General features: G+C 40.0%; 1 protein-coding gene across 5 annotated transcripts in view; it reads right to left on the reverse strand.

The window, feature by feature from the left end:
- LOC128744091 (dual specificity tyrosine-phosphorylation-regulated kinase 1B) overlaps positions 1 to 12,274 on the reverse strand; it is a 105,767-nt gene that overhangs the window by 17,932 nt on the left and 75,561 nt on the right. For all 5 annotated transcript variants that reach the window (XM_053840867.1, XM_053840868.1, XM_053840869.1 and 2 more), the window contains 2 exons: positions 5,312 to 5,433; positions 5,013 to 5,150 (listed from right to left, as the gene is read on the reverse strand). In XM_053840867.1, the coding sequence (XP_053696842.1) occupies positions 5,013 to 5,150; positions 5,312 to 5,433 (260 nt within the window). The remainder of the gene's footprint in view (positions 1 to 5,012; positions 5,151 to 5,311; positions 5,434 to 12,274) is intronic.

A 12,274-nucleotide genomic window follows, 5' to 3' on the forward strand; every position in this document is an offset into this window, starting at 1 on the left:
AAAAAGTTACAAAATATTGTGGGGCCAACCTCGTATTTTTATTTTGACCTTTGTAATGAGGTCAGGCCTTCAAATAGTTTTTATAACAGGATTTTTCACAATCGACGGAGAGGGGATGGTAGAAGAAAGTAATGAAATAAAGCTTTTGATAGGCGCGAAGCGGAAAGAACGGAAAAATCAGGTAAGGGAGAATCTTTGAAGCAACGCTAATTGAGTTTGTGTAATGTTCGTCTTTATCCTAAATAGCTATGAGATCGGCGGATCGAACCTATGAGAGCCAATTACAACCGGATTTGAACCTAACCCAACCCGGTGGATCGCAGATATTGATGAACCGGAACCGGACTGGATATCTGCGATCTTTATAGCTTAGTTCGATACACGAAACCCCCCAACTTGGGCAAAGAGTAATGTTATACAAACTCAATACGCGTTGCTTCAATGACCCTGCCTTAAATAGGAATTTCACAGCCTGTTCTTTAATTACATATTGGCAGCGTGCAAAAGAAAATTAAATATTAAACCTTCTAAACATACATCTTCTCAACTTCCCCAACACAGACGACAAAAGTTTATACGAACTAGTTACTGTGGATCAATCTTCGCATATGAAATAATATAGAGCAAACATTTGGGTATTGTATGACACACCAATCTTCTTTTGACACGGTGACTTGGCGGTTGCAGCTCAGGAAAAAGGAAGCAAACAGGGTGAAGGTAGGACAGAAGTCGTTCAGACGGGCGGAAACAAGATTGAACAGCATCAAAATAATGGGACGGAACATTATAGGTGCGGATGATCGTGAGGTGGCCGAAAGATAGAAGCAGCACATTGATGAACACAAAAATGGCGCCCAGGCTGAGAACCAAGCAACAGAGAAAACAATTTCGACGGTGCGATAATAAACCTGGAAGGGGTAGGCGAAGTCAAAGAGGTCATTAAAGAGCAGAAGGAAAATAAATCGACTGGAAGGACGACATCAGAGCGGAACTTGTTGAAATGGGACCGGAAAAGCTGACCACTTATCTGAGCTGAACCAGCTGATTGTAAGAATTTGGAACACTGAACGAAAGGAACGATGGGATTATCTGACCAACCTACAATACCGACGACAAGCTGAACTAGAAGAAATATCGTGAGATGAGCATTCTCAATGCACCGTGCTGTCCCAATTTATTTTTCGCTGACTATAACCAATTGCGAACAGAATTGTGGGAATTTATCAATCCGGCTTCGTTGGAGGACGGTTAACGGTGGAGCAAATATTTACGTTGCGGTAGATCCTCCAAAATGGCCATGAATACAGTATTCCCACGCGCCACTTGTACGTTGATTTTAAAGCTGTGTATAATACCATCGACCGAAAAAAGCTATGGAAATTGATGGACGAGAACGGTTTTACCAAGAAGTTGATTAAGCTGATCCAATCTACGATGGATGGCACATAGTGCAGGGTGCAGATTTTATTAGAATCTTGCAGAGGGCTACATCAAAGTGATGCAAGCTGTTCGACATAGCGTTGCAAGGTGTTATGAAACGAATGAATCGCGGTTCATAACACGCGGAGCGCGACCTTCAACTTACTTAGTCAGTTGGTCTGCAGATAACATGGACATTGTCAGTAGAACATTTGTGGCGGTGGCTGCACGGTACACCAGGCTGAGACGTGAAGCAGAGAAGATTGGGTTACAGGTGAATACATCCCAAACAAAGTGCATGCTGGCCGACGGAACCGAGGCCGATCAACGCCGCTTGCACCGCTTGTGATGAGTTCGAAGTAATTAAGAAACTTGTCTACCTTGACTCACTGGTTACGGCGGACAATATTGCAAATCGAACGAGCAGCAAAGGATGCTTACTCTCATATGAGCGAGTATGAGAAGCATAACATCCGACGCTTACGCCACTGAGGCACATGTGCGACAAACAACCGCTGTTGCCATGTGCAGACATTCTGCTACCTGCACACTAGTGAACGCACAACCTCGTTGCGTCCTTCTGCATAACAAACTAACGAGGCAAACCACTCGTGAGTAACTAGCTGCCCGTGACCCCTAGCGGCACACTGGAATACAGACTTTGCAATTCTTTTTTTCTTCATCTTACTCCTTCTATTCTACACGCAGGTGGGAGTGCGAGCCTTTGCGAGTGATCGGTATCAGCTGCTCGGGCTATAATGACGAGCGAGAGCGACGACCGTGGCTGGAAGCGAAATACACACTCGCAAGAAATCGTCGCAGTGCATGAATAAATCAGAGCGACAGTCGTCAGACGTGTTCGAGCGGAAAGTGCTGCGAACGATATTTGACGGAGTACAAACTGAAAGCGGAGAGTGGCGGAGGCGTATGAATCACGAGCTACAGGCACTGCTTGGGGAGACTCCCATCGTACATCTAGCGAAAGTTAGCAGGATACGGTGGGCCGGACACGTCGTAAGGATCCCGGACGACAGTACGGTGAAAATAGTCCTCTTCAACAACCCCACCGGCACCAGAAACAGGGGGGTCCAAGGTGCAAGATGGCTCGACCAGGTCGAAAGCGATTTGCGACTTCAGAGACGACGAGTAGCCCAAGACCGAGTTGAATGGAGACGAGTGCTTGAAACAGCACGAGTCATTCCGGCTGAAGAAGAAGAAGAAAACAGTCCTAAAGTGATGCTTACGCCGGCGTGTTCGTTAGAACGAGTACGCGTTTGTGAGAAAATTAAACCACACGAGTGTGGACTTGGCACCTCTGACTAAAAACTGACGATACCATTACACGTACGATTGATTTATTTCAGCAGTGCAAAATAACAGCTATAATGCACAAAAAGACATGATAACATCATTCTGCTGCACGACAATGCTCGGCCTCATATCAGAGCTTTGTCACTTGGTTCGGTCTGACTTAACACCGAACATATATCAATAGTTTTCAAATCTTCCTCTGACACTGGTTGTTTCGACTACAACCTAGCAGGTCACCGGATTGCCTCATTCGAAGAGAACAAAAACTGATTTGAAACTTAGATCATCTCAAAAGACAAAACATTTTTTCTAGACGAAATTCGAAAATCGCCTAGCAGATGGCAAAAAGTAATCTAATAGCATGAGTTTAAGACCTTAAAGACCTGCCAACAGCAGCAGCATTGTTTAAAATTGGTAGGCTAGTTTTTATGAAAAATCATTGGCTATCATAATAATGTTCTGAAGTTGACTTGTTATACACGTGCCAGTCTATTAGAAGGACTGCAGATCATCATTATGGTTTTTCAGCAGCAAATTTGTAATGTCATAAACGTCCCAGATGTCAACATACAATAGATATGATTGACCATCGCCGTCGTATACTGGCTCTACGTTCGTATCATAGTCTTTATCAGAAACATTCTGAATTGGTCCAACAAGATTTAATGCCTAGGACAAAAAAAAATATTTTCAGAGCTATATTTATTGTATACTAGTCAGACGCAGCAAATATATGAGGAAATATATTCTACCACAAATAGAATTTCTTGATCTAATTATGAAAAATAAACTCATAATTTACAAATAAATTTTTAGATCATTGCAGTAACAGTTTTGTTAATCCGTTACGTCACAAGAAGAAAAAAAACTCCAGAGATTCCAGAGAATTACAGAATTTACAGAGATTACAAAGATTCCAAAGGCGACTTAATAAACGTTGCTTCAATGATCCTCCCTTACCTAGCTTTCCGCGCTTTAAACACATATTATTCCCTAAGTTGACGAGTTTCAAGCTCCAAATACTTAAATTGAAAAAGTACTCTTTTAGATATACTCTAAGTTTGGATTTAAAACTTCAACAGAGTCGTTAATAATGAAATTACTTAAGTGAAACGGTCATAGGTTTTGAAACAAAAAAGATAGTTTTACGAGTAGAGCATGCAATTTGTGATTTGGCACAAAATTGGCCTAAAGATCTAGAAATTTTGCACTTGAACGTATTTAATGGACACTACTATACAAAGCATGGTATGTAATGTTTAATCGATCAAATTAAAGGCACATCCATACGACACAAGACGGAAATCATTTTGTGTCGTCCTGAAGAAAACATTCACTATTGTTTCCGAAACAACCATTAACAAACTGACAGTGCGGATATCGGAATTTCAATGTAAATTCTTCGGTTTGTAGTCATAAAATATTCCACCCTAGCAAAGTCCGATGTTGCACCGCGTCAGTTACCTCCGAGGCACGTTGTCGTTTGGCGGATAGTGGTGGAGACTGCCAATTTTCACCAAGAAGATGGAATATAGTCTACCGCCCTTTGCACCCTGAGCTGACTTTCACCCTGCGCAACATTGACTAGCAAGCACACAAGTACATAACAGCTAGCTAGTTGGCAGCTTGTTGCGTGCATGAAACTCAAAGGAGCTGGATAAATGACGGACTTTTTCATTGTTGGCGTGTTTTCCGCTTTCCATTTTGGAAGGCGACTCCTTGCTGCGGCGGTCCGTGCGGTAAGAAGTTGCTTCCGAAAGATGGATTCGGTCGAAGTACGAGAAAGTCGTGGCTGCAGTGAGATCGTGCAACCGAAATTTGAATAAATATTTGCTAAATTATTTTTGTGGCCACACACTGACGAAGCGTGAATTGCTTCGGCAAGTTCCACGAGCAAACCCCGTATCCACTTTCGAAGGATGCACGCGAAGCTCAAGTTTTGGAATTGCTTCACAACCTGTCCGTGGAAATAATAATTCAACACCCAAGATGGGCACGCGGAGCGTAAATTGAATCTTGTCATTCAAAAATTGCGGTATGGATTTCCGTTTGTCCAACTGAGTGAGAACAATAGTTGGAGAAATCAGTAAATGCAATTGCAACTTTCTAGTCGAGAAAAAGGTTTAAAAATATTTTTCTCGTTGATCAAATGCACTATTTTACATTGGAAATTTGGTGCTAATTGTCCACATACGCTTATACGCACACATTTTATTGCACTATGAATTGTCCATTCATAGAAGTATCTTACATTCGAACCCAGAAAAAAAATCCCAGCTTACCTCATTAATGTGTTTGTAGGTTTTGATCAGATCCACGCTCAGCTTCCGCAGTGGTGCCGTCGATGGATCTCGAAAATGCGATGGTATCCGAGCTTGCATCGCCCGAATGTCTGTCGATGATGTGGGACTAATCGTACGCTGCAGGAAAAAAAAGAAAACCGCAAATTTCCAATGAGTTCATGATTATTTGCTCTGCTGCCGGGGCTATTCAAATACTACGTAAAAACTCTCCACTGGCACGATGGAGTGGAACCAAGTTTTACGTCGTATTTTTCTAAACCCATTCCGCTACTACGAACCTGATGTATATCACGATGAACGGCAGGTAAGTGTTCTTCTGTAACCAGTCTTCCGTAAAGCGGCGCATGATGCCTTTGCCGCGTTGAGTCAGGAACATTTCCGGATGCATATTGTGCTGCTACTGTAAGTAATGATAACGAAAAAAGTATAAAAAAGGTCAAGATTAGTTTTCCATCGTTATCAGTTTGATTGGAATATGGAGTGTAGTAGTTTAATATGTGTATACCTCTTTCGGACAAAGGAAACGAGAAAATTGCTTCTCGCTTCTGTTTACAATTACTCTGGCCGCAGTCAATATATTCGGATTCGCTGAAATCGACAACCGAGCCGGAAATACTTAATCAGGGAAACGGAGGGTCATTCGATTCCTAAGAAGGATCAGGATGAACCATAATTTCCTGCAGCGAGTGCGGCTTTGGTTAGGCCAAAAATTGAAAGATATATACGTTATGCATACATACAGTCAGCCAATGTATGTAGGAGCATGTATAACGAAGAAGGAGGTCCACCGTCTGTATGCTAGCGTACAAGCGAGAAAAAAATAATTGAACCGGAAATAAGGTTAACGAACTTCGATCTCTTATGTGAACCTCGCGGCGTGCGCGGTTACGGCGGACGTGGCTGGCAAGCGGAAAGTTCTTTTTTCGATTCCTTCTTTTGGCGCTTTCGAACCGCTCATCACTGCGCCGCCCGTTGTTGTTGGTGTTGTTGTTCTGAACGCGAACAACAACCGGGGAGAAAACGTGACAGCTGATACCTTCCCTTTAATGAGCAAACGAGATGGGAAGTAAAAAACATGAAACAAGCCAAAGCGCATGAATGGCGAAGACGTGTATGACACGAACCCCGTAAGAACTTGCTAACTTATGGCGGTATTGATTAGGGTTGGTTAAAAGTTTGGGGGCAGATTTTGGAGATTTGAGCGGCCAAAAGATAGGATTCACCTTTCACAGGACGGGAATCTGATTACCAAAGAAAGGTTATGTTTATTGAACTGAATTCTAAAACACATTATTTGTTGAGCGCTGGCCTGGAAACAATACTTCACCAACTTTTTTCGGAAGTTATAATGCGTGTGTTGGTAGTGTGTAGTCACTTTTAGCTGAAGGAACGGACAGAGAGTAAAAGCAAAGCTCGTTGATTGAATATCATCGAAAGCAGGTGCAAATATATTTTGTTTTAGAACGCACAACCATCCAGAACATCGTTTGGACAGGGTATCATATATCGAACATCTGGCGTTGTAAGGAGGAAATAACATGCTTCAAATAAGCATAACCAAATTTTGGCTCCATAATTATGGCCGGTAGCAGAAATGAGCCTGATTAATGCATGTTCAATCAGGAAAAAAATCCAATGAATAAAATTAAAGCTTTCGTACTTAGAACAAATTAGACAAGAAAACAGCCGGTGCATCAATTTAATTATGCTATAACTTAACGATGTCATGCTCCTAATGGAAAATAAAGTAACAAGGAATTATAATTCACTAAAACAAGGAATTTTTATCACTATTGTTCACAGACGTAAGGCCCACACCATCGTGTAAGGTCCTGTCTAACACAACTTCACTACATTAACCCTTTGGGTGTAGTGAGAGAATTTTTTTAAAAAATATACCTAAGCTTGGCCATCCCCAGCTCACTATTGTTCTAAATCTTTCGTTTCTGCTGTTACAGTGTTTGAGCGTAGTTCAAAAGTCATATTAGGTGCGCAACTAGATTCTCCCGGGTTCTATTATGAAAATACTCTATTATGCTATCAGTCCAAGTAGGTTTCAAAGGGTTTGGTAACATGAGGCCGAGCGTAGTCACGTTGTAAAATCACTTGTTCGTGCCTCTACTCTATTTCAACCGTTTTTCTCGTAGTGCTCGACTCAATCGCATCATTTGAGAGTGTTACCATTCATCACAGGCTGCAAGCTTGATATGCTCTTTTTATATCGTTTTTACTCCTTTTTGCCAAACCGAATTCGGAAAAGCGTAGCAGCCCCATAGTCCCATAAATACAGAAGAGATAGCAATATTTGGCCGATCCGTCGAGTATAACCGGGCAATCCAATACTTTATTTTCTTTGAGTTCAATATCAACGCATGCAATCGCTAAAAACGGACATTCACGGATGATTCCTAATGTTGAAGCAAACTGTTCTTGCTTGATACTCATCCAGCGATATCTCCATTTTAACGTCGGAACGGAAGTTTTTGACCTTTCTTTATGTAAACGATCAAGCGACAAAACTATACACCGTACATTGTTTCACTCAGAGCAACATCTCCTGAAACTTTTTGGAGCTCGCGATGCACTTTAATCGCTTTGTCTTTAAATGAAAGAGGAACATCAACACTTCCCGCTAATGATGAATATTTGTCATAAAGCCAGATAATTTCCGCAGTATATGACGCAAAGCAAAGCCACTTATCCCGAGCAGGAGTGAATAGCAAAATAATATAAAACCAATATCAAACTGTGTTATAATGGTATATTTTGCTATTGAATAGATATGGAGATACGTTGATAACACCTTTTGTTATTGATTAGTTATTTCAAACAGTGGTTGTAAGATGAGTTTAATCACTTATTTTGTTATCATATCTTATTTTGGCCTTAAAATGACATTCGATATATTTCTCTCAATTTTTTTAAATTGATTAAAGAGATTTTAGATTATAACTATTTTATAAAATGATTTTTTTAATCTCTCATATACTACTGCATTTGTTATTCAATACCTTAATAATACTACAATTGTTATTCTAAACTCTGAATACAGTCATGTTATTGCTTTGTTATTCAAATAACACAAGTAGTTATTCTTTTGGCCTTAAAGGAGTAAAATTTTGATATTATTTTTTGTTATTTTACCAACTATGTCAGCCAAAACAAGACCAAATTTTGATATGACTTATTCGATTTTCAATAACACATTTTGATATTATTTTGCTCTTCGCTCCTGCTTGGGATGCATCAAAGCAGCTTGCTTTTTTTGTTGACATTCTCCTCGATTCTACATACCGATCGGGCCCGTTCTGATCAGAAACTTCACAATCAACGGGTGTTACAGCAGAATACGTTGTATTCTGATCGAAACGTATTTTGTGATCGGATCCTGGTGCGATCGGTATGCAGAATAGAGACGATTATCACTACGTTTGATCTATTGTGATATCATCCAAATGTTATATTCCGCACTTCGTTTTTTTTTTTGCAGTACACTCAAATCACGTTTCACGTCCACTATTGGAAGAACGCAAAAAAATCGGTCGTAAAAAAAAGGACGTAACTCAAATTTTAGACGTAAAAAAGTAGACGTTAATTCGAATTTTAGACGTGAAAAGAAAAGACGTTATTTCGAATTTTCTGAAACTATCTAATGATTTTTGAAGACGATGATTTTTGATTTTTTGACTTCTTTTCTTTTATACTTTTTACTACTTTTCAACCATTCGATGCTCTCTAGTCAGGAAGTGCGAATGCTAGTTATAATTTGCCCTCGGTCAAAAGGCTTCATTCGCACCTCAAGCAAGTACAACTCTTATAACTTGCCCTAATAAGAGGTTTCATTGTTGGTAAATGCAGGAAAGAAGAATTTGGAGGGCCTGAGAATTAAAGATTCGAATCCACGACCACTCGCTTGTTAAGGCATACTCGGCAACTTTGTGACTACAGGGCCCCCTAAGCAGTTCGTTTACGATGTGTCTAATAATTTTCGTCAAGCTGACGTTCGGTTGTTTGGCTTCAATTGTTCAGAGTCTGGAATAAAATTTTTAATATTAATGTATTGTATTGAATATCAAATGCAGTAGCACAGGAGGTATTAAAAAATCACTTTATAAAAGATATTGAATATCATTTTAAAGTTAGTTAAGGTCACTGTTAATATTCGGCAGGGCAGTCTTCGGAGAAATTTATCAAGACTGAAGTTTGATGTTTTCCCGACGTTGCAACACTTTGTTTTGTATCTTTTTCAAGGGGTAATCATTAGTTAGTTAAGATTGGTATGAAATTTGCCATTAAAAACGGAACTTTTTTTCAGTGAAAATGGTGCTTTATTTTGACGACATTAGGAATTAAATAGCATTTATTACGAAGTATTGACAATTACATTTCTCCAACTCTCCGACAACAGATGAATTTCGAATCGAAAATTGCTTCGTTTTCTTCGAGGCTTAGAGAAAATCAAGCCAATTTTGGATATATTACACAGATTTCTGTAAAAGCGATTTGCATCGAACGAAAGGGTAAAAACCGGAAGCTGCCAGATCTGGTGAGTATAGCGGGTTGAGTAAAACTTTAAACTTCCCAATCACTCAACTCCATTTTTTGTCTAGACTCATAATAAAGTCTGGCATTTATAATTTTTATAACAATAGTCTTTACAATAGACGGAGCAAATTATAGAAGAAAGTAATGAAAGAAAAGTGTTTTATGCTAGGTGTTTCTAAACAATTAGATAAAGGAAGTGTCATTGAAGTAATTGTCCCATTATGACCTGGTTCAATCCGCGGATCTCCTAGCTTAATCAAAAGGAATAAAATAAGAGCCTAACAAGTGCTACTGGTCGCAGTGGTTAAATGTCCCCAACAAGGAAAAAGAGTGCTGCTTTAGCAACTCTCCCTTTATTTTATCACCGCTCTTTCCACTTCACGTCTTGTCCCATCCTAGGGATACTTCAAAACACCTTTGTTTCATTACTTTCTTCTACCATTCCATCTTACTATTAGAAAGACTACCATTATATAAATTTATTAAAGAAGACAAATTCCCAGTCACTGATTTTGAAATAATTATGACCAGTATGACCGAGCATTGCCATATAGGCGAATTGCAGATTCATCCTAGCAGTTTATAAGGAAAAAAAGTCTAGGGACTACATTCCGTTTTCGGGAACTTGCCTCCTGATTTTTAATCAATACAGAGTGAGTAGTAATAACTGTCAGTAAAGTAAATGGTCACAAAATAAGTTAGTTGCATCAATTTTAAGTATATCCATTCCATAAATATTAGTCCAATTCAAATCTTTCTCCTTTGCTTTAATTACCAGTCGCAAACGTTGTTGAAAAGCGTTACAGCTGGCATGCACGACATCCTGAGGCATTTCATCCCAAATCTTTTCCAAACGTTGCTTGAAATTATTCACAGTCAATCCTTTGGTGCTCCCTAGTTTGCTTATCGTGTAACCCCATGCACAGAATTCGAGGGGATTCAAATCAGGTGAAGAGGCAGGTCACTCTTTCTAAGAAATAAATTCGGAACCTTGTCCTCACACAAAGCCTGTGCAGCTTTCGCCTGGTGAGACGGTGCAGAATGTTGTTCAAAGCAGTATAGTGCATTTTTGTCGATGGGAAGCAAATGACTCTTCAAACCACTATCGATGTAATATGGTCGGTGTTAAATCAGACCAAACCAAGTCGCAAAATTTAAAAAAATTGGTTAATGACAGCAAACGATCAAGAATTCTCCAAGTTGCAATTTACTCTAATCAGACTACAAAATTTTCCAAACAACCAAAGTTATGCGATGATTTCGAACGATTGATAGCACTAAACCATAACGAACGCGGTTTTCTCGAAATCACAGTTTTGTCCCCTGGTTCGGTCTGACCTAACACCGAGCATATTTACTGTTGATTTTAATACCAAGATCAATCAACAGCAATGGAACCTAACCTTTTTTGGAAAAACATCTCGATACCATCATCTTGGAAAAATTCTGGAACCTTTGAACAGCCAGTCTGTCCTAAGGAATATCAGAAAGATGTGCTGCCTCTATCCGATCATTTTGTTGGTTGTGGTGATCTTTTAGCAGGAACATTTTTTCGTCCGTAAACAAAATTTCGCAATCACCGGCCGCTTGAGCAGCTGCCGACATCATTCGACGCTTGTTACCTATTGCTTTTCAGTCAAACCGTGAACCCGTTGTTTTTTGTATGGAATAAGTTGAAGATCATCTTTCAAAATATTCTTCATGGTTGACTGCGAAATTCCCAGTTCTTCGGCCATCTTACGTCCAGACTGATCTGGTTTCCGTCGAATTCGCTCTATCACTCGTTTGATGGCTTCCAGTGTCTATACAGTGCGTTTACGGCCAGGTTTGGGAAGTATTTTCTAAGAACCGGTTTCAACCTAGTCGAGCCATCTTGCACGTTGGGTCCCTCTATTGCTGATGGCGGTGGGATTCTTGAAGAGAACAGATTCCGCTGCGCCGTCGTCCGGCACCCTGGCAAAGTGGCCGGCCTAACATTGCCTATCGACTTTTGCCAGTGGTGCCAACTTGCGGTTCATTCGCCTGCGTTACTCTCTGGTTTCCATTTATATCTCGTCAAAAATAAACTTCAACGCCTTTCCTTCAAATCCGTAAGGACAGTTACAGTCTTAAGTCCGTAAAGGACTACCGGTCTGATTAGCGATACATATATCGCCAGCTTTGTGCGGCGGCGAATACTGAATGCTCCCGCCATTTTAACGTCAATAATTGTTTAAAACCAATTAACTATTGTCGGTGCAGCCCAGCTATAAAAATTTGAATTAAATTCAGCAACGCAATAGATTTTGCCTGAATTCATTTTTGGCAGTTCAGTCATGATTTGACAGCAATTCAAGCTTCATGATATCATGACTCGGAATTAGATTTCTTTCCGTGTACTTTTCTCTTTAAATTAAAACAACCTTCTCTTGTTTTTTGGTAGACGTTTGGAGAAGACTTCTCAATATCCCGAAAAAAAAGAAGGCAAAATTTTATATTTTGTCTTTCCTTTTTTCCCGTTTCGACTGTTAGAAGGAATCTTCGCCAAACCATCTGGCTCACAAAACTAGATTGGGTAGTGCGTATCAAAAAATACAAAAATAAATTAAATTTATTTCCATGTTATTGAACTCGACACGCGCACTGCGGTAACCAGCCGCTGCCCGCTGCGCTGTCCTGAAACAAAAGCGACAAGAACGAGTTATCAATTATAATAT

Source organism: Sabethes cyaneus, chromosome 3, assembly GCF_943734655.1.
Source record: "Sabethes cyaneus chromosome 3, idSabCyanKW18_F2, whole genome shotgun sequence".
In the NCBI taxonomy this organism is placed as follows: domain Eukaryota; kingdom Metazoa; phylum Arthropoda; class Insecta; order Diptera; family Culicidae; genus Sabethes; species Sabethes cyaneus.